Consider the following 24125-nt stretch of genomic DNA (forward strand, 5'->3'; position numbering starts at 1 on the left):
TTTCTGTCTTAGCTTCCTGAATATTTGGATTACAGGCATAAGTGACTATACCGGCCTCTGTTTGTTTCTTGACAGTTTTTCTGACCCAAGTATGGAAAAGCCCACTCTGAGTGGATAAGTAGAGAGTAAAGGGCCCTGCCCTCTGTGTGAAGCTCTGGAGGGTCTACTTTAAAGTTGTTTTGGTTTTGCTTTTGTTTGAGACCAAGTCTAATTCTGGCTACGCTACCCTCAGACTTCCTGTGTAAGCTGAGGAGGGCCTTGAACTTCTGATCTTCCTTCCACCTCCCATATGCCTGGATTATAAACTTGCATTATCATATTCATTCAAAAGGTCTGTTTTAAATAAAGTTAAGCATTGAATCAAGTAGAAGACTGAGGTGGCAGATAGCAACAACACAATCAGATTAAGTACAGGAGATGTCACTCAGTAGGCAAAGTGTCCATTGTCTAGCTAGCACCACAGACTGAAGAGAGGAAAAAAAGACAAGTTACCCTTTGGAAATAAAACACTCAATTGTAAGGAACTGTGTACAGCAGATGTCACTCAGTAGGCAAAGTGTCCATTGTCTAGCTAGCACCACAGACTGAAGAGAGGAAAAAAAGACAAGTTACCCTTTGGAGTAAAGTGTTACACTCAATTGTAAGGAACTGTGTAGATTTAGTGCTAGCTTATTGTTCTCACTTCAAAATAAGATGTTGGAAAATGTAAAATTCTCTCTCTGCCTCCCTCTCAGTTTATTTCAGGTGGTTCAGTGGTTAAGAGCACTGGCTGCTCTTTCAGAGGACCTGGGTTCAATTCCCACCACCTACATGGTAGCTCACACCTGTCTGTAACTCCAGTTTCAGCATTTCTGACACCCTCACACACACACATATATGCATGCAGACAAAATACCAGTGAAAATGAAATGAAATAAGTCATTCAAAAATATATGAGTTTTTAAAATTGTCTATTTTTATTTTATATGTGAGCATTTTTCCTGTGTGTATGTCTTTGTACCACATACATGCAGTGACTACAGAGGCCAGAAACATGTTTCATGTCCTGTGGAACTGAGTTACAGATGATTGTTTGCTGCAGTGTGAGTGCTAGGAAGTGAACCCTTGTGAGCTCTCTGTGAGGGAAACAAGGACTCTTATCACCTGAGCCGTCTCTACAGCCCTTAATTTTCAATTTTTTAATGTTCTTTACTATAAAGAGAAAGGTGTGCCCTTTTTGTCCTGGGAATACTTTTATTCCTGCCCATCTTTAACAACATCAGTATGTTGGCAGCCAAAGTACATGGCTTGAACCTGAAAATGGACCCCAGACAGAGTTATTAAGTTAATAGGCTGGCAAGCCAAGCATGGGTAAGATTTTGCACAGAGCCTTACCAACCTAAGATGGAAGTGCATTGCTTTTGATAATGCATATTCCATGACGGGTAAAGAAGGCATTCCTTGGCAGAACGACCTAAAAAGCTTGTTTATGAAATAAAAAAGGGGGAGAGGCGGAGAGCCTTTGGGGCTGCTTGGCAAGAAGCTGCCATGGGCCAAGGACAAGGAAATGGGCTGCTTGGCAGGAATGTGACATTGGCCAAAGACAAGGAAGTAGGCTTCAGACATGAAAATGACTTTGGGCTAGGACAGGGAATTTGGCTCAGATATTTTGGTCATCCTGATAAGCCCTTAGAAACAGTGATCATGGAAGTGTTAATGGAATTTTGTTTATTGCCTTGCTTGTTTTTTGACTGTTTGTATTTATTGTCTTGCTTGTTCCTTGACTATTTGCATCTATTGTATTCCTAGTTCCTCAGCCTAGAACTGACCTTAATACTTGCATATAATTAAAATTGTATAAAAGCAAAAGGAGGAGGTAGGATGAGATAGGAGGTTTCTAGGGAGGGGAAATGAGGAAAGGGGATGGCATCTGAAATGTAAATAAATAAAATATCCAATTTAAAAAAAAAAAGAAGTTTCTCAACATAATTGTAATCTAAGTTGTCTTCAACAAGAGTGACTCTGTTATTGTGAATAAACTTTTATTCTGTCTCAAGCATACTGGTTATTTTAAGTATTGTAGATTGTTACCTTTTACTAACAGGCAAATAGTTTTAACAGGAATCATAAAGCTTGCAAAGCTAAATATTTATTGAGCCCTTTGCAAGAACAGACTGTAGTATGTATAAATACAGTATCGCCAACACATGAGAGGGTGTTAGCAGCCCAGGTTTTGTTCATGGGTTAGCTAGGAGCCCATAGTGCTGATTCTGAGTTAATCAGTATGGATGAATGTAGATTATATTGGAAAGTAGAAGGATGCCTAATGTTTGGTTATCAATTTTGCATTTCAGGTAAGTAGTAAAAAGTTTGTGTGGAACATTTTAGTTAGTAGAGAAAAATTGCAGTAATCTATAAGGTAAATAATTAAGACTGTTGTCAAGTGTCCACTTTGCTGAAGGCTTCCGTCAGCACAAGCAGGTGTTGGCACATGCCTGCTGTCTGCTTCTCAGGGCCATCTCTTCATAGAATGCCCTCATGCTGCTCTGCAGAATGCCACCAAATGTACCAGTTTACTTGTGTGGCTTCATACATTGAAAATTATTTCTTTTTCCTAAATGCTCTGAACTATGGCCATGAATGGCTTCAGCTTTCTCAAGTAAAAATAGTTTACATTAATTTTCTTCGAGTAACTTTTAAGTGCCCAAACTATGCACAAGGCATCCCAAAGAAAACTCCCAAGATTGCTCCAGGATTTTTTTTTTTTCCATCAGTTTCAACATCAGATTGACCTAAATTCCTCTGGGATGATGTCATAATTAGGGAATGATTAATGTGATTCCTTTAGAAGGTACTACTTTCTGAAAGTCACTTCAGAAAGGAGAAAAGCAGTGTTTGGTTGGAATGAGAGGCTGGAAGGGTTATGCAAGGCTCTGCAAGTTTACATTTCCAAGTAGTGGTGACTTCAGTGATTTTCCTTCAATTTATATGTAATTTTTTTTCTCAAACATGCATCAAATTGTTAAGATGGTACTCGTTAAGTTGTTTGGACCTACTTGCTACAAAACAGAACTGTCAGGCGTTTGCTAGGATACCATGAAAAAATAACAAACTGTAAAGGTTCTGTGAACTGAGGAAATTTCAGATCCTACGAACTAGAAGGAATTGCCTAACTCTAAAATGGATACACTCTTCCATAAGTATGTAAAAATACAGCAGTCTTTAATTTTCATTGTTTTCAAAATAGCACTTCAGTGACAAAGGAATTCATTTAAAGTCTCACAAAAAAAAAAAAAAAAAAAAAAAAAAAAAAAAAAAAAAAAAAAAAAAAAAAAAAAAAAACCTAAACCTCACTTGCACTGTGCTCTGTGCTCCAGGAAGCAAAATGGATGTGCTCCCCCTTTAAAGATGGTGAGACAGATGTTTAGACCCATATGTTATTAAGTACGTATAGTCATATTCAGCTCATATTGCCCATTTGGGAAGTTCAAAGGACAATAAGTAGATCTCTTTGTGGGGTGAAGGAAAGCTGAAGACCTGGAGGTAGCAGTCCAATTCTAGGAGGTCAAGTAATGGACATTTCAAATGGAGCAGTATAAAGACGCTGAAGATTTATTTTTGGGGGAGACAGATCATTTTGTGTGATTGAAGTATGGACATATGCTGTGGAAACATGGAGGTTGCAGCTGGTTGGCTAAGTAAGTTGGAGGGAGCGCTGTTGTGGAGAGTTTGAGTGCTGGGGTGTGAGGCATTTGGATCTAATTTACTAGGAAAAGAAGAATGATTAGGGTGATTAATCTGTCAGCAGGACATGGGATGATTAAATCAAGGAGAGAGAAGAGGCATGGCAAGCTTTTGGAACGGGAATGATGGGGTTTGTTTTATGTATTTATATTTCAAAGGGGCTCAGCTAAAGAGCACATTTTTGTTTAGCATTTTAACTGACGGCTGTAAAAAGAACTTGTCATTCCTAAGGGAGGGGCAGTTTTTAATACTTGGTATTTCTATGGTAAGATATTAATACAGTGTAAATATGCTTAAATTCGTCGTCTGATGTATTGCACTGTATTGTGTTCTGATTTAATTCTTTGAAGTCTTATTATTCCCAGCCCAAAGATGAGAACAATAAGGTCTTGAGATGTTAAACTGCCCAAAGCCCACGGTTAGTAAGGGACAGATTGGCAAAACTTAAAAGTAAGCATACTAGGAGTTCTAGGAGTTACTTCCACCCACAAATTCAAGACCAGTGAAAGAGAAGGAAGGGAGGGAGGGAAGGAAAGCTGGAGTCCTTAGTTTCAATCACAGGAAATGGAGTTAATCTATCTCCTGCAGTCTCACTGGGCTGCAGTCACTTGACCTGGTTACAGCTCCATTTATATTATTTCTCCATACCATTCCTGATCCCTAACACTAACTTTTGAAAGCTGTTGGATTATTGTTGATTTTCTTATATAAAAAATTTTAAGAGTATTTGTATGTTTGATGTGTGCACATAAGTTCAGGCACCTGTGGAGGCGAGTCATTCGATCCCATGGAGCTAACCTTACAGACAAGTGGATGCAAGCTCAGTGTTGGTGCTGGGAACTGAGCTCGTGTCCACTGCGAGTGCTCTTAGGTGCTGAGCCATCTTCCCAGACTGTGTGGCCTGTTTTTAGTGTGTTTACATTATACATAGTGTTCCAAGGTGTGTTTCAGTTTGGTGTATAGTTTCCTTATATTTCCCCCTCAAACAGACTTCTAAGATCCTCTGTATTCCCTCTGCCAGCAAAATGAACTTAAATATTCACATATGTTGCCCTCCTAAAATCCATATTCCTTTGACAACACCTTTCTGCCTCTTGCTTTATGCCTTTGTTTTGGTTATTTGAGTGTTTATGTGTTTATATTTGAGGAACTTAAACATGTGATCAAAGAAAACTGGCTTCTTCATTGGTGGTAAGTATGGTCCACTTAAAGTTGCCGGTATTTTAATCCTTGTAAAGATTTAGATATTTGAGAAATGGGTAGTTGTGTTCATGCTGTTTATGGTCTGCAGAGGCAGAAATAAGGAGGGGAATGGTTCCCTTCTGTTCCTGTGACCATCACATTCCGACTGCTGTGGCAAACCTTGCAGCCTTCACTGGTGTGTTTCTCGTAGTTACTTCTTTTAGCAGTTCAGCTGCTGCCATTCATATGAAGTACTGCATATCACAGTGTTGTAACTGCAAATGGTTTATGCATTATCTTAATGGTTGTCAAAGCCAGTGTTGCCCTTACAGCAGCAATGAACTATAGGTTGTCATAATTTATATTTGATCTCTCCCACTCCTAAAAGGAAATGTATTTTACTCTCTGGGAGATTCACAAAACATGTCGAAGCCACTAAGAGGAGAAAAACATGTTATCTGAGTGTTGGGTTGGTTATTTTTGACTTTAATTTATTCACTCTCACAACCCTGTTCTCCAACTGATGTTACTATGGCACCTTAGTTACAGCATTGAAAACAGGCTAATTATATTCTTTAAAACAGACAACAGTGGTACATCTTGAGACAGGCATCTGGCACTCCGCCTTCTTCCCTCCATAGCGCTAGTCTAGGCTTCCTGGGACTCTGTTGTTCTTTTTTCTTTTCTTTTTTTAAGTATACATTTTTTTCTCGTTCCCTTCTGTTTCTGTAAATAGTGATTTATATTTACTAAAGTCACTAATTGCACATTTAGCTTGTTCCTTTTTAAGCCTTATGCAAGAAGAAATATACAGTTAATCCTCAGACATTTATCTGTACTTACTCTTGCTTATTGAATTAATATTCTCAGTACTTATAAATATCTTCTGATTGTGTAGATATTCGTTTTAGTAGAACAAACTAATTCTATTTTTAACTATCTTTATCTCAAGCATGGTTAACCATGTCACTAATTTTTAAAATAAATTAGTTGCAACATATAAATTGGCATACCCAGGCTTTATCATTTCTTCTCTTTCTCCCCTCTCATCTTTTGTTTTGTTTTGTTTTGTTTTTTAATACAGGGTTTTATTTTACTGTATAGCACTGCTTGCCCTGGAACTTACTCTGTAGACCAAGCTGGCCTCGAATGCACAGAGATCTTCCTACCTCTGCCTCCCAACTGCTGAAATTAATGGCATGAGCCACGATTGCCAGCTTTTTTTTTTTTATGTTACCATTGATCTAATACAGTTTCTATCACACTAACAGTACTTATACTGCTTTTGTCCTGTGTTTTATTAAACAAGTATAAACCATAACAATGTTCCCTTTCCTACTTAGTTTTCATCTTCTGTAATGTCTACAAATTATTCCCTATAACAGCCCTTTTCTCTAGAGATGTTATAAACTATATATGTAATTTAAATATAAATAGCAACAGTCAAACAGTTTTAAAAGGCAGGATAATAATTTATTTTATTTTACCTTAAAATTACCCAGTTAAAGGTGGTCTGTTTTTTAGGTTTTTGCTTTGGGTTTGCTTTGGGTTTGTTTTTGGTTTCTTAGGTTTGTTTTTGTTTGGGGGGGTTGTTTGTTTGTTTGGTTGGTTGGTTTTGGCCTGGTTTGTTTTGACTACTCAGAAACCCACAAGATGAAAGCACGGGCCAGAATATAGTAGGTGTACCTTTCAAATGCCTGTCCTTGCTGACCTCTCTGCCAGGCAGGCCTATGTCTAACATGTAATAGCACCTCCAGGAGGAAATGACATGTCCAAAGTCATGAGTCTATGGGGAGGTATTTCAAATCCAACACATAAGCAAGTTGTCAGAAGAATAATTGAATCAAGAGTATGTGTTTGTTGAGTATTTCCTGTGTGTGTTTTTCCGGATTATTCCTAAGACTGTCAGTTGCTCTCTTCAGTAGTTTTGTTTGTGTTTGCTTCAGGCTAGGACTGCTGCTCACTGATAGAACGCTGGTCTAGATGTGTTAGGCCTTGAGCTTGATCTCAGCTCCATCTTTCACCATCTTAAACATTTCTTTGATTGTTAGAAAAGAGCCTTTGGTGCTCGCTTTGGCAGCACATATACTAAAACTGGAAAGATACAGAGAAGATTAGCATGGCCCCTACGCAAGGATAACACGCAAATTCATGAAGCATTTCATATTTTTGTTACACTTCTGATTGAGCATTACCAAACTTATAAAGCCTTTGATTAACATTTTTTAAAAATTGTATAAAAGCAAAAAGGAAAAGGGGGCATGGGATAGGGGTTTTCTAGGGAGGGGAATTGGGGAAAGGGGATGGCATCTGAAATGTAAATAAAATATCCAATAAAAAAAAAAGGAAAAGAAAAGAGCCTTTGTCTGCATAGGACTTTACTAGGAATTTCTTTTACTTGAGATGAGTCAGACTGGCCTGGATATAGCCTAGGATGACCTCAGACTCACACTAGAATATCCTGTTCAGCTATTTTTCTGGTTCTTTACAGAGTTTGATGTATTGATTTACCCTTTGTCACTTTTCCCAGTTTTCTGTTTGAGTGAACAAGGATTTTAATATTTTTTAATCACATTTTTGTCCTGGCCTTAGAAATAATTTCATACTTCACAAGTATGATATTTAGTTTTCTTTTGTTATAAAGTCTTTATATATTTTAAAAAAAAAAAAAAAACTTCTAATCAAACTAGAATTCATAATGTGTCTGGTGGTGGGGATAAACTACAAGTTCTTAAAATTCAGCAAAACTGAGTGTTTACTTGATCTTTATATGTGAACTGCAGAAGGATGCTGAGCCACTCAACTACCACTGCATGATTTTTAATGCCTGTATGTATTTGCTTTAGGACTAGGTAGACACAAACAAGTCTCAGTATTATAAATGATATGACATCGTTTGCTTCTGCCCTCTTAGGATACCCTGATCAGAGTATCTTATGATAACACAGGCAAAGGTCTCCCTTCCCACCCCAGTTTGTCTTAGTGTGTCTATTTAGTTAGTCATTGTTACTTCTATGTTTTGTTTCTAGCAAGGTCTTGTTTAGCCCAGGCTGACCTTGAAGCTTCTGTGAACACAATAGCAGATTTGTGTGGAGGCCCCTGCTTGAGCCTATTGAATGCTGGTATTGCAGGGATGCACCAATACTCCCACTGTTCTATTTTCTTTTGAATCAATAAAAACTTATACTTACATAGGTGTCTGTGCAGACACACATATAAGTTTCATACCTCAAATAACTGTTAATAGATGTCATTCCAGAGCTTACATTCTTAGATAAAGACACTTAAAAAGAATACTAAATAATGACTCTGAATTGAATGAAGTAAATATTGAGGAAGGAAAAAAACATCGCTTTCCTTTGTCTTTGTATATTTCTTTAAAAACAAAAACAAACAAACAAACAAAAAAAACTATGTTTAAAACACCCTGAGAAATCCTTTAGAATAGTTAAGATTTCCAGGCAGTAAGTCAAGCTTTGCTGAAGTGGTCTTTTATACTGATCTTCCTCGTTTTTTGTTTGTAATGAATGAAGATATCCCCCTGTGTTTTTAATTCTGATAAGCATTTTTCCATCTGTAAATAAATAAACTATCTTTTGAGTTGTTTACAAGGAGAGACATACAAAGCTAACTGTGTAAACTAACATCCCTAACTACAAAATCCCAAGACTTTGCTGGATATATAGAGTGTTTTTTTAAAGCACACACATATAGACTTCTGACTTACTTTTATTACAAACCTGATATGAAGAGAATGATTCTTTTTTGTAGCAGTAATGTTTGACTCTGGGTCATGAGGTAGGCTGGAGTATGTGCCTTAGCAAAGGTTATAAATCTGGGAAGAAAAGTTATGGTTGGCATACATTTTAACAATCTTTGCCATCTTACAGCACAGATCTCAACTTGTTTAAATTGTGAATATTTACTTTACAAAGTAAGAGATTATTTTAAAATATAATTAGGTTGTACGTGTACTACTTATGTAGAAGCTAATGTTCTTTGCCTATTTATAAGATTCACAAAAATCAAATATATACTATCCATATTACAATACTATTATGTTATATTTTAAAGTAAAGCACATATAACACACATAAATTTGGAATCAGGCCAAATTTAGGCTCTAGAGGCATACTGTTCTGTGACTTAAATTACAATCATATGTATTTGAGCACAGATCAAATTTTCAGTCTGAAGTTGCTGAGAAGCCTAATTATTTGACCAGGTTACTATTTATGTAGACCATTCTATGGCTGTCTGTACTTGATCCACGGCTGGCAGAATTCTAGCTCTGGGGGGTTTCTATTTCATGCTGTAACAGTTTGGAGAAAAATGAGAGGGAAGCTTTAAAACTCTTCTCATTAAATGAAAGACTGAAAAAGCAAGTATATATATACTACTACAGAGACAGATACTTATAAAGTGCTTCATTTAATTTGCTTAGCAACTGAAAGAGCAAGGACCGAAGCTGGGGTGCTGGTGCTTCTCAAGTGGCATGTGTGTAAAGAAAAACGCTGGTAATAGTTTTAAGCAGTGTTTCAAACATTACCTTTTAGAATAATTGAATCATGGTTAAGAATCGTGGTTAGTGGCATGGAGTTTCTAAATGAAAAAACATTTTATTATAGTAGGAAACATCATCTGTGCTGGCCATTGCAAGGATCATGGCTAACACTCATATGACACAAGATAACAGCACTACATATCTATTTGGCAGACTTTCAAGGGGACATAGGAGTGTTTAGAATTATGTCTCACAGCGTTGGGAAAACTATTTTGTGTAAAATTCTGAAGAAATAATCTTTTACAGAATCAAGATTAGGCAAAGAAGATAGGATGTAATATCTAATGGTAACAAATGACAGGTGAGGAAATAGCATTGAGTAGACCTTTTCTTTCCAGCTTCTTCCTGATCTCCAGGACGGGACAGATCTCTAGAATAAGGCTCTTGAAGCCTCCTTCCATGTGAAATGGTAACTCTCACACAGAAGTACTTTTCTCCTATTTCCAGGGTACCATATCTTGGTGTACAGTGTCCTGAGCCCCAACACAGTTGCAGCTTAAAAAGTCTCTCTTAATTTTTCTGAATGCATAAGGGTGGCATATATAGATCCTAATAACACAAATAGATCCTAATACAAGTGACTGCTACCACAAAATTTATCCTTTTAGAATGTTGTGATCAACCTGACTTATGAAATTAATTGGGGAAAGGTTCTATTTTTCTTTCTTTCTTTCTTTCTTCAAAGTTCTTTATCCTATAATGTAAGTGACTAGCCTTTCAATTACAAGTTGATACTTCATAACACTTTGTAACTTTAGTTTGTTTGTTGGGACAGGTAATTAGTTTGTTTCTTGAGGTAAACAGGGTCTCCCTTATATTGCCTAGGCTGGCTTTGAACTCTGCAATCTTCCAGGATTGGTCTACCAAGTGCTGGAAGTACAGGTGTGCAAGAGCGTGCCTGGGATTTGCACAGTCCTTTAAAGGCATTTCGTACATGTTGTCATTATTTTCTTTTCTTTCTGCCTAGTTTAAAACAAGCACCTTCCCTGGTTCTTCGCTCTGATTGTCCTCCATTGGTTCTTTCCTTCTGTTTCTTCACTGGCTTTCTTTGTAAAGAAGGAATGGTCAAAATATATGCTTAATATCTGTCCTCTAAAGCTAGACCTGGGTGCTTTGTGCCTGTTACCCAGCACTTGGGGGAGAAGAGTATAGGATCTGGACTCCAAAACCAGCCTGACCTGCATGACAGACCCTGTGTCAAACAGACCAATCCCTGGAAAAGAATCGTCCTCTCATTCCCTCTTTCATCAAAATCAAGTTCCTCTGTTTTGATTTCAGAATTATTTACAAAATGAGAGTGATGAAAATATGCATGACATGCGTTTCATAATAGTCACAAAATTGAAAGGTGTTAGTCCAGTGCCTGCTACACCAGAACTAATCAGTAGATTTCAGATGGTTGTATCAACAGTCATTTATTATCTCTGGGTTTGATTGATATTTGTTACCCTCATTCTTTCCCCAGTTCTTCAACCCCTCTATAGTTTACTCTCACAGCAAGTGCCTTTATCTAGTCATCACATCGTGTGTCTGTGCTGTGCCTCCATTTCTCCCTCACCATAACCGTGAACACATTAGCATCTTCTTTGAATCCCCTGTCAGATTTCTCTGCCATATTTCTCCTTGCTTGCCTTCCACCTTTCTCTCCTTTTCTGTCTTGCTTTCATCTGTTCTCTTATTGGTCCATATTCCTTCCCTTAATAATCAGAGCCACAACCTTCTTCTAACATACTTCTCATGATTCAAACGTTTTCATGGAAATGTTGAATAGATGCTCTATTTACAATGTGACTCTAGTCTTATTCTGGACTTTTCTATTCAACAATAAAACCATATTTTTAAAAAACTATTTAAACATTACCTTTGAAGTCTACTCTTTGGCTTCTACATCTTAAACAGTCTCTAGGTTTCATACTTAGAACTCCCGTGTGGCTTTCTCTTACACAGCCAAAGACAGGGTGTTGTTAGTTGTTGATAGACTGTTGCTGTCCAGTGTGGCTTTCTTGCCTTTGTCTCTAATCAGATGCCTTCTCCCCACTCTGCAGTAACACAGCCTCACAGTCTGTGCCTAGACTTGTCTCCTCTGTTCCTTCCTAACCACCTTCCTTCACATCTGCCTATATGTCCCGATGTCTCCATCTAGAAAGCATTAATATATGCTAAGAAGAAATGTTTATCATAAGAAATGTAAATAAATAGTATTTTCAAATATGGCTTTCCTGGCATGAAACTAATTTTAGGTTATATCCCTGGATTATTTTCTTATTATTTAAAAATTCTAACTAAAAATATGTATTAAAAAATTCAGACACTGTGACACACACCTGTAATCTCCAGAATTCTAAAACTCGCCAGGCCATCATTGGTTATAAGGGACACTTTCTCAAGACAAGAAAATAAAATCAAATAATTTAGTTAAGATATTTTTAAGGTAATAAATAAACTATTCATTTTATAAATATTATGTCTAAATCACTGAAAAGATGATGATGATTATAAGAAACTAGAATTCCATTTACCTCCATTTGTATTTCTCAAATTTGAATGTACTTTCTTTTGAGTATTTTTGTTTTATAGGTTCCAAGTGTTCTTGGTAGTGCATATATAAAATCTAATATGAAATATGTTTCTTTGCAGTAATAGAATTATCAAATATATATTGTTCATATGAAAAATGTTTTTCTAGTTAAATACAGCCATTTCTGGCATGGATTTTAAAATTAAATTTGTACAGGCATTGGTATTTGAGTGAATCTTGTGCAATTATCAAGCATACTTACCCCAAATTTAACGTTTTATTTAGGCATTCCTAAACATACACACAGTTCCTCTTATTCTCACTAAAACTAACTCTGCAGAAGTGACCCTACTAATTTCATCTTCTTTTTTCTTTGTCCAGGGCTTCTTTCTCACGGTCTCCCCAGAGTCGGTATTGAAAGTGGCTCGCTACGCTGCTGAGAACAACAGGATCTTCACTTTGAACCTGTCCGCACCGTTCATTAGCCAGTTCTTCAAGGATGCCTTGATGGATGTCATGCCCTATGTTGACATCCTCTTTGGAAATGAGACGGTGAGTTGCCTTAGAAAATCAAAACAAAATAATCTAAGGTGTAGTAGTTCACTACATTAATCCTAGTATCCAGGAGGCAAAGGCAGGCAGTCCTCTATGAGCTGAGATCCTATCTCCAAAAAACAAAACTAAACTAAATATAGTTTGTCTGTTCTGGGACTCTGTTTGTTTAGGAATGCATAAATACAATTTTAGGGATAATATAAATACAAAATAAATAAATTTTGCTAAGCATCCTTAATAATTGTTCAAAATTCACTCAATGTAAATTTCTCTAGCACTGTATTTTTCATATTTCCTAAAGAATAACTTCTTAGTAAAAAATATTTTTTAAAGATTCAATCATTGGGATTAAATTATATATAGTAAAATTCACCCATCTTGCTCTACATTTTTTCACCTCTGCAAATGCATATATGACTTACAACTATGACCACCCAAAACTTAAACAAAAACAAAAAAAAATCTTTTCTGACTTTTAAAATCTTCTGTCTGAATCTATTTAAGGTTCATAAATTATGAGTAAATATTGATATTAAAAATCTGCATTTTATTTACTACTGAGATCATTTTGGAACTGTTTGTATATCATAGTTGAAAATGTTACAATAGAATTTTACTTGAAGTATTACAGCTTCTTATTTAAACAGCAATGTATTTTTCTCCCATTAAAAATCAAGGGAAACTTTAAAAATCTATGAAATAGAATAGACGAAGTTTTGACTGAGCCTTCATGTGATATTAGCCATATCAGGGAACTTTTATGAATGTTGGAAGTTTTCTGTTACATTGATTACCCTGAAAATCCTTTCTGAGTCTAATTTTCTGGTCCTAATATTTAAATATATTAATTGATTTCATATGTCAGTAAGAAATATACAGTCTGCTTAAAGAAACTTACAAACTGACCTGGAAGTGATTTGAGATTTCACCTGAGTGAAGACTAACAGGATTTATCCTGTAGAAAAAATATGAACCATGGAAATATATAAAGGCTATTGCCATCGACAGGAAACACCACCTTCTTCACACATTAATTACATTTGTTACTTTTCTTATTCTGCAAGCAGGTACCAGACAACAAACAGCTTAAGACGGGGAAGATAGATTTTAGCTGCCAGTAGATCAAGTCTGTCATGGCAGGGAGGCAGAGCTCAAGGCAATGAGGGTAGGTGAGCAAGATGCCATCTCACCAAATTAGGAAACAGAATGGGAAGTGGCATGACATTACAAACCTCAGGGTCCAGCTCTTCCAGTTCAGTCTTACCTCCTACAGGCTCAGGAAATTCCCAAAACAACTCAACCAAAGGGACCAAACATCAGAGCAAATGAGCCTGTGGGGGACATTAAGACAATGGCAAGAAGTAGTGTGAAAAGCTTGAAGATGTATACGTAGCTGCTAGACTCTTCTTGAATAAAATCTGCCTTTTCCTTACATGGCTGGGGATTTTGTTTTGTTTTTAATACAATTGTTTTTTTAATTTATTATTCATCTTTTATTTTTATGTGTATGAGTATTTTGCGTGCATTTGCATCATATGTGCCTGTGGAGACCAGAAGAGGAAGTTGGATCCCCTGGGACTGGAGTTACAGAAAGTTGTGAGGTGCCGTGTGGGTGCTGGGAACTGAATTTAGGTCTTCTAGAAAAGTACAAGTGCTCTTAACCACTGAACCAAGCCTTTGGCCCTCATGTTGTTTCCTAAAAGGTCAATGACATGAGTAGGAGATGTGCTATTTTAGCCCTCTAGATAAGGGGAATGTGTCACCAGGATAGCATTCTAAGAATTACTATTGGGAAATTGACATTCACCCTGTATGGCTGAAGAAGATTAGGTAGCACATAAGTAAGTACTCTAGACTCGGAAGACAACTAGAGAAATGCTTAAAAGATAGGTGAGATTCCAGAGTGGGACTTTAGGAGAGAAAAGTGAATGCTACCAAATTTGAAAGTGGAACTTGATAGACACAGATAACCTTAGTTAGGAAGGCAATGAGAGTGTAGCCTTTGAAAAAAATTGCAGATGACACAAACAACTCTTTAGTAGACATCCAAATTGTAAATACATGAGTTGGGGTAGGGGAGAAAAGAGCTAGAAAAATGGTTCCATAGGCACCAAAGCTGGTTACCTGAGTGTAATACCCAAACTCAACAAAGCAGAAGGAAAGAACTGACTACTGCCAAGAGTTGTCCTCTGATCTCCACATGTGAAGCCTGGTGTATACATGCAATGGATAGTCAAATAAATAATGCAAATTTTAAAGGACTAAATTTATATGTAAAGGCATTAATCGTTTAATGCTAAAAACTTGGCAGAGAAGAGATTTAGGGAAACAGAAAAGAATAGTCCCCCAAAGTAACATTTATGTTTCCACATAATGTTGATAATTTCAAAATCATCTTCACTTTAAAAAAAAAAAAATGTGTAAAGCAAAGCAACAGTCAAAAATGAAGAGTTAATTAGAAGTAATCAAAAATTAAATACTTTTATGGCCAAGAAGAACCGAACACACCTGTAACAAATCACTATGCAGGAGGATAGCATGTCTAAGGCTAGGTTAGACTACAAAGAGAGACTTTAAATGACCCCCCCCAAAAAAAAAATGGATGTTTGCTTCAAAGAATAAGCTCCAGAATGCAGAACAGCACCCACACAATAGAAAAGAATAGTTATTAATGTCCAGATATATAACTCGATGACAACAAGAAAACTGACAAGCAAATTTAAACTATGGTCATGGGGATGCATCCTGTCACTCTGGAAGTTGAAGCAGAGGATCAAAAACTGAGGCCAGCATGGGCTGTGTACAGGGAGACTGTCTTAAAACACATTTATACATTTGCACACACACAGTGGTCAAAGAACTTAAGTAAATGATTCTCAGAAAAAATATCCACTTTACAGATGGTCAGTAAACACATGAAAAGATAGTCAACATCTCTGATCATTAGAGAAACACAGAGGGACCTAAAATGAGACACGACTTCACACCTATAAGCTTGGTAGAGAAACTGAGTCCCTGTGTATTGCTGGCTGGAATGTGAAATTATAAAACTAGTATTGGAAAATCGTTTAGTTAATTGATAAAAAAAAATTAAACATATAGAATTATTAACATAACTCAGCAATTCCACTTCTTAGTCTGTCCAATAACTAAAAGCAAAGACTCAAGGGCTTACACACTAGTGCATTTCACTGTTACTCACAATAGCCAGTGGTCTAGGCAAAGCGATTATGTTGATGTTGTTGATTGTTTGGTTGGCTTGGTTTGGTTTTTTAAACAATTTCTTTGTATCCTTGCTGATCTGGAACTCACTCTTTAAACCAGGCTGGCTTTGAACTCACAGAGATCTGCCTGCCTCTGCCTCCTGAGTGCTGGGGTTAAAGGTATGGGCCACTACTCTCAGCTGCAAATCAAATTTTTAATGAGAAAACTTTCTAATATATATAGAGAGAGATAGAATGTTATTAAATATCAAAGAAAAGGCACTTCCATACATATGCTTTATGAACATTTTTAAAACATTCTGTAAAGCTTAAAAAGCCAGATGTAGCAAACAACCATTGGATTTCTCTATAGGCATGGAAGTGCAGCTAAGAGTAGAATGACTGTTTACTACCAGAAGTTCCATACATTCAAACCCAACACCATGGTGGGGGTTTAAGTAAATTCACAGACAATAGAACAGTGGATTCCAGTGGCACAGGGCAGGCATGAACAGTGGTGATGGCTACACACAACTGTGAATGTGCTTAACACTGAACTGAGCACTTAAAATGGTAAGGTTTATCTTACACATAGTTAACAATTTTATAAAGATTGATTCTAATTGGGTTAGGTCTTAGCATAGATGATTAAATAATATTTTCATACCTAGAAGACAAAACTGTAAGCTGCTACGTGGCTACATGTCATGTTGAACAACTTCTCTTTTGTTTGTGAATCCTGTTCTTTTACATTTATTTCAACAAATATTCATGTAGTAAAGCCTGTTACAGTTAAATCAATATCTAATAGAAGCCAAGTACCCTTGTAAGATCTGTCATGATATGGACTATAGGATAAGATGCCTTCAGGGTAATCCGATGTGTTTGGTATTTTACTGAAGCAGTCCTTAAAGGACTTCTGATAAATAAGTAGCTACCTGGTGCAATACTCAATGTTTGCTCTGCGCTTTAATGTGAGGTTGGATGGAACTACATTTGCATAAAAGACAAAGTCAAATATTTCAACACCTTAATGATACCAAGTAAGTTGGAAGTCAAAATCGGATGTTTTAAAGATTAATAGGCTAGAAACATCAGCTAAGGTGATGCAGTTTAATAGAGATAATAAAGATGATATTGTAGTTGATTACAATGTGCAAGTAGATTAATGTTTTAGCTTTTGAACATACTACCATTGTTCTCCTTGAATTCTTTAGTAATAAGGATAAATTATCTTCAGTTCTTAAAGAAAGAAAACATTTTTGTTGTAAAAATACACTGCAATGTAAAATGTAGTTAACAAGAAATATATTATGTGTGGGTGTGTTTACATGATTATTTTCTATTTCCTCTTTTCCCTTCCTAGCCTCCCCAATCTACTTAATATTTGATTTTCAAGAATGATGATAATCAGCTTCTATCAAACACACTTAGCTTTTATTTGTACCTGGTTGTCCCTTTACTTTTCTGTAAAGGTTTGGACACTATCATTGATGACTTTCTAGTAGTCTTAGTTAAAAATGAAATGCTTTAGCAAGTCAGGCCTAGCAGTGCCTGACTACAGACTGAAGCACTTCTGAGGCAGAAGCAAGATGACTATATGATCTATGCTAGCCTGGAATGCTTGCACCATTGTCTCAATGTACCACTTTCAGTGGTTCTCTGCCTTCCTAATGCAGTGACCCTTTAATACAGCTCCTAATGTTGTAACCCCAACCATAAATTATTTTTGTTGATACTTAATCACTGTAATTTTGCTGTTGTTATGCAATGTAATGTAAATATCTGTGTTTTCCAATGGTCTTAGGTGACCCTTGTGAAAAGAGTCTTCTGACCTCCCAAAGGGGTCACGACCCATAGATTGAGAACCACTGAGGCTGTAGCCTTAAGAATTAAGCCAAGTATCCATACAGTATATCTGAACCCAGGGAACTGAGTTGGAACTTTGGGGGTTCTGAAAAGCTAATGTTTGCGAGCGAAAAGTGGCAGAAAGGAAGCTGTGTGTGATGTCACATGCCTGCAACCCAGTACTTGTATGGAAAAAGGCAGATTTGTTTCAGATAAGCCAGGGCTTCACAGAAAGTTCAAACCAGCCTGGGTTACTTATTGCAACTCTTGTCTCAAAAAAAAAAAATTTATAAACTAGGTAAACCGATGATAGGGAACAAGTTCCTGCATTTGAAAGAGTTTCGAATCTTGTAGTTACTCTTCTCTTCAGACTGAAAGTAGAATTCATAAGCTAATGAAGGAAGGGGGTGAGCTTGTGTGTCTAGGAATTGGAAGGCAGAAGCAGGAGGATCAAAAGTTTGAAGCCAACCCAGTCAGCATGAGTTCCTGTTTCAAAGGCAAGAATAATGAGTGTTTGAAAATAATTAGATACATCTAAGAAAAATAGGACCATCGTTGATCCAGTATTCTGATGTAGACAAAGTGTGTTATGAAGTGTCTTACTTACTCTCTTTGTATTGTAGTAAGAAATACTTGATAGAAACTCCAAACACAACTCAGCTAGTGGAATGCTGGCCTGGCTACAGCCCCATAAGCCTGTACTCCGGGTATTTGGCAGGTAGAAGCAAAATCAGCAGTTCCTGGTCAGCCTGGGCTATACATTCCTGTCTAGAAAGACAGACAGCATAAAAGGCAGGAAGGAGAAAAGCTGAGCATTCCAACAATTTTCCAGCATGCAGTTCACTATTAGTGTATCCGCAGTGCTGCACACCCCTTCCCACGGTCCATTTGCAGAATTTTTCCTTCATCCCAAGCAGAAGCTCTGTGCATATTACATAATAGCTCCACCCATATTCTATCTTCCCAGCCTTGGTTGTCGCTTTTTGCATATCATCACACGTTTCCGAATCCTAAGTACCTCATACAGTTAGCTTCATTTGATAATTATCTGACATCCTCGGCTTATTTCACAGTTTGTCCATGTTATAGCATATCTTAGAAGTATATTGTCTTCTAAAGTTGAATAATCTTTCTCTTTCTCCCCTAAGACACTTCCAACCCACTTTTTCTAGGGTTCAGACACAGTCATTAGTGTTCTAAGCAAGTAGTCCACCACTTGTCTGTCCCACAGCCTTCCCTGAAATTCAGAAATGCACTGAAATATGTTCTTTTCTCAGATATGATTGTTTAGTAAGACAGCCTCATGGCTGATAAGGCTGAAGCAGAAGGATTGCCAAGAGTTCAAGGCCAGCTTAGACTATAGATTCAGACCCTGCCTTGAACAAAAGCAAGAAAATAAATAAATGAATGATTAAATAAAGAAACAAAATCTTTGGTTAACCCTATTACATTGTATTTTCGACTTTTAAATGAAATGCCTGAATTCATAGGTCATGTTGACTCAGTAGCTTTGCTTCCTCTCTAGTATATAAACTCTTTAAATATTATATTTTTAATTAATTTTTTAACATCTTCAAATTTTAAACATTTTCTTTTACCAACATCATTTTTCAACTGAACTCACATGCAGTCAGCTTAATAAAGGCCATTCTACATGCAGGTAATTATAAATTATATCTATTGATGCCAGCTCATGCTAGCTGCTTTATATAGTCATTGTCTACCTGTACATGATTAAAGAATTGGATTGTTCTTGTTTTTCATTATTATTAAATTAAGAAGTTTTTGAATAGAGTCATTTTGAAAATGGTTCTTAAGAGTAATACCTTTTAAGGTTCCCTAATGACTAGATAATTAACCTGCCAGGATTAAGTACACTCAACTTTGCCTCAGGATGCTCCGCTCTCCAGTAAGGTCAATTATCTCCTGATAATGACTACTTTGTCAAGAGTCACCACTTAATTCCACAGCGACACGTCACATCACCCATACAGTGCACTTTAAGATATTTAAGGTAGTAAGATACAGCTTGAAATTGGCCAGAAGAGCTCTGTTGAATTATTTCATATGTACTGAGAATAACATATTGCTTATTAGCCTCCCCCTTTTGTGCATAGTATTTTGACTCTGACAAATGACTTAATCTTATAAAGATATTCCATAGCTGTGCTTCATCAAATACTTCTCAGGTGATTTTACTGCATTCCCATTTCTTTACAGGGAGTCTTGGGTTAAAGCTTTTGACTTCACAGAGTATAGAGCAGGAAAGCTGAGATTACTTTCTCGCCTATGTAGTCATTTAACATGTGCTGCTTCTGTTGTTAGGACAGGGTTTCACTCCATAGGACAGGTTTCACTAGTTGGCCTTGAAATGGAGATATTCCAGCCTCAGCATCCACAGTGCTCGTATTACAGGTACCACTGTGCCTAACTGTTCGTTCCCCTTGCTCCCTTTTCCTTTTCTCTCTCCCTCTCTCCCTTCCTTTCCCACCCTGCTTTCCTCCCTCTGTTTCTCTCATATATCTCATATATCCCTTTCTCTTGTTGCTCTCTGAGTGGTTTAGTAATAAATGAATTAGAAATCAGTGGAGAAAAGTCTGCTGCTTGCTGGTGTGGTTGTTCAGTGACTGAGAGGTTGTGAGTAGTTTTGGGTAGTAATGAAGCTGAATGACCAAACACACAAGTATTACCTGAGACATCAGAACATATTGAAAAAAGTAAAATTGGATTTAGGTATTTGATCTCCTGAACCTAAATGATAGCTTTAAGACAGGGCATCATGATAGCCCAGGCTAGCCTTGGGCTTATATCAGTCATTCTGCCTCAGCCTTCAGTCATCCTTTTATGAAAACAAGTAGGAATGTGTGAGCCTCTCCTCCATTTTGTATTATGTGATGCTGGGAGTGGGCAAAGACTTCATTGATTTTTGCTTGTTTGTTTTACACTGCTGAACTTTTAAATTTTTAAACAGTTTCTTAAATCATCACTAATTTGTTTAAGTAGAATGGGAAGGGAACTCAGTCAGTAAGGCCTTGTAAGCACACGGACTGAGTTTGATCCCCAGGACCTTGCCTAACTGGCCAGTTCTGAGTTGAATGAGATAGCCTGTCTCAAAAAGAAAAGGTGAGCAGCGTTCCTAAAGAGCGTCAGGCAGGTCATCCCCAGCTCTGCAGCAGATGTGTATGTAGTCACACACACACATCTTCAGTCACAGACGGTCTTTTGTAAAGATATAATTAATAAGTTTTAGAAACTCCATCAAACCATATATATTTTATACTTAGGGGTATTTTATTCATATGTCTTTTTGTTGAGTGTAATTCTTTAAGGTATATGGTATCCAAGAATTTGCAGGCACTCAAATACTATTACCTAGATGCATATTCTAACTGTAGAACAAACTTTTTTCCTTTTACCAAACCACTTTCAACCTGAATATGAGGAATGGAGCTATATCTAATGATGGACCGAAGTTGTCTTTCCAAGCCTGTTCATAGAAAGCTCTGCACTCCTGTGGGGAGCCTATGATGCAGACAAATCTGAGGTTGCTATAAGTGAGTGTAGCCAAGAAAATAGGAACCCCTTAGTGTTTGAAACTTAGAGTGATTTATAGAATTTTGGCACATTTAGCTTTTCTGAATGAAAATGAAATTTTGATTAGCACAGAACATAGTATCTCGTATGACTGCCACTTAGCTCCTAATTCTTTCCTCCAAGTCTTTCTAATATGTTCTACCTGTTCACTCCCTCTCACTGTTTCTCCTGGGGGCCTTGCTCTGAGTGGTTCTATGGAGAGACCCATAGGACAAAGGATTAATGTCTTCAATTTGTAGATGAGGACTTGAGGTCCATGTCAGCCTCATGAGTGCTCCCTCAAGTGTGAGGTGACCACCAGACTGGTGCATGTACTTTTGTGGCAGCCTTGCAAGAAACCTTGAGTCAGAGGCACCCCACTTGGTTTTAGTTGGTTGTTTTTGTTGTCATTGTTTACATTAGTCTTAGGATATATTGTCAAAATAATGTTTTGGTTACATAAATTGTTTCTTTCTTATTCCTGACTACTTTAGTTTTCAGTGCACAAACCATTTCTGTGGTTCCTATGGATGCAGAAGGTCTAATCAGAAGCATCACACCATCATCCCTCACTTCCCTTTTCTACATTTTCTCAAAGTTCAAACCTGCTTTGTGTTGATTGATTGGTTCTCCCATAATCCAGCTGGTCTCAAATTCACCCTGTAACTGAAGACAACCTTGATCCTTCTGCCTATACCCACCACTTTATATAGTGCTGGGCATTGACCCCACAGCTTCATACGATTGGGCAGGCCCTCTGTCAACTAGGCCCCAGCTCTAAACATATTTCTAAATCTCAGTTATTTCTGGCTTGTATTCATGTGTTTCTTTAAACAGAGCTCTTTGTTTCATAGAATATAGGCCTGCTTTGTACATGGCTGTTTTTTCAACAAGTATGTCTTGATCCTTCCACAACATCTCTTGTTTTTTAGAGCCAAATGGTTCTATGAACACACTATGTGAGCTCTTAAGGCAGCCCCAGAATTTCACAGTAAAAACAAGCCTTTCACTAAATAACTGTTGGTCTGTATTTCTGTATTATTAGAGGTACTTCTTCAGGGTGAATTCCTAGAAGTGGGAATAATGACTCAAAGGAACAGTACTTACACAGTTTTGTAGATAGTTCCAAATTCCTCTCCTAATGAATTGTATATATTTTCAGACTTCAACAGCAATGTCTGTTTCTGATTCTTTTGTTTTTTGGTTTTGCAATGCTGGAGATCAAAGGCAAACCCTTTCGAATGCTAGGCAAGCGCTCTGTCAAAGCTACGCTCTTAGCTCCTCTTATGATGTTGTTTGAATTGTTTTATTATAAACTGCTTATAAAACATTGCCATCAAATAGAATTCATTAGAATAGTAAAAATATCACTTTATTTCCAAAATATTGGTTGCTTTTGTGAAAATTAAACTGAATTAAAATGAATTTTCTGTTCTTCCCAACTAATTCATTTCTATAATATGATGAAAATAATGCCAGATGCCAGACAGTAGTGGCACACACCTTTAATCACACCACTCAGGAAGCAGAGGCTGGCAGATCTCTGAGTTTGAGGCCAGACTGGTCTACAGAGCAAGTTCCAAAGCGAAACCTTGTCTTGAAGAACCAATTATAATAATTATTATTTATTTTATAGTAATATTATATATTACTTATAAGATGACATGTTATAATCAACATATTAAATGTATTAGTTACATTTTATATGTGAATTAAATAATTAAAATAATATAACTATGTTAATATCATATAATATATATGATATGTATAATATAAATATTATTGTTGTTGTTATTATTATACCAGAGATTAAAAATGATCATTCTTTACAGCATATGACTCATTCATCTCATATTTGCTTATTTTACTAAAACATTGCATGAATATGAAAAGAGGCACTACTGTATACTTGTTTAACATTCTGGCCCCATAGTTCATGTGCAGTCATTATCCCTATCCTGAACCCTCTCAGCTTTACCTGGCAGAAGCTTTCCTTCCTCTGCTGTTAGGTCAGTTTTGAATGTAATTGCTTTATGTGTCGTTATAATGCTTATACTGTTCTATACTTACTTTTACAATGGTAATTGCCTGGTCATCTGCTTTCTATTATACTGGACTGTGTTCATCCATAACACTGAGTTTCATACTTCACTGTACTCCCACTGTTTAAAAAGTAATAATGATTACTGAACATTTGAAGAATGAAGGAATTTGCTTTTCCTTTTTCAGAAGATTTTAAACCTTTGCAAATTTTAGAAAACATTTGTTTTTTACAAATATAATTTCATTTAGTTACTACTTTGTTTGTTTGTTTTTGAGACTTGTTTCTTTTTATAGCCCTGGCTATCCTGAAACTATCTCTGTAGACCAGGTTAGCTGAAAACTCAGAGATCCACCTGCCTCTACCTAATCTTAAAAGTATTTATGATCTTAGGATTACTTTTTTTTATACCAATGATTTTATGTTTTGTTTTGTATTTTGCTTTTAAATGTTTTTAAAGTGTGTATGTGTGCGTGTGTATGTGTGTACACCAAAGTATGCATGTGAAAGTTAAAGTACAATTTTTGGGAATTGGTTCTTTTTTTTCCCCCATTGATTTCAAAGGTGGAACTCAGTTTCTCTAAATGTATTGCTGCTTTAGACTGAAAAAAAAAAAAAAAAAAAAAAAAGACCTGAAAATAATTTAGATACTAAAATACCAATTCTTATTTTGACTGCTTTATACATTCTATGTAACAAAATTAAGTTACATAGGCTTTGGATATTTATTCACTATAAATTTACGCCTCCTTTTTCCTTTCATAAAATAGATATACATTAGATAGGTGTTTGGGTGGCTTCTTGAATTTGAGACAACCCAAAATTAACTTCAGAATAGTGGGGCCTTCTATAGGTAAAATCAAATAGGAAAATATGCATCTCTGTCATTTTTGAAGATTAAAAAAATAAAAATGAACA

At 36.5% G+C, this 24125-nt stretch overlaps 1 protein-coding gene and 1 non-coding gene across 3 annotated transcripts in view; both read left to right on the top strand.

Annotated features, from left to right (window-relative positions):
* Adk (adenosine kinase) overlaps positions 1-24125 on the top strand; it is a 391595-nt gene that overhangs the window by 258186 nt on the left and 109284 nt on the right. For both annotated transcript variants that reach the window (XM_034497484.2, XM_034497485.2), the window contains exon 7: positions 12369-12539. In XM_034497484.2, coding sequence (XP_034353375.1) covers positions 12369-12539 — 171 coding nt within the window. The remainder of the gene's footprint in view (positions 1-12368; positions 12540-24125) is intronic.
* Positions 6970-7076, top strand: LOC117706483 (U6 spliceosomal RNA). The gene has a single exon (XR_004606567.1). It is a non-coding gene; the product is annotated as a U6 spliceosomal RNA (small nuclear RNA).

The sequence above is a fragment of the Arvicanthis niloticus genome, chromosome 3 (assembly GCF_011762505.2).
Source record: "Arvicanthis niloticus isolate mArvNil1 chromosome 3, mArvNil1.pat.X, whole genome shotgun sequence".
Lineage (NCBI taxonomy): Eukaryota > Metazoa > Chordata > Mammalia > Rodentia > Muridae > Arvicanthis > Arvicanthis niloticus.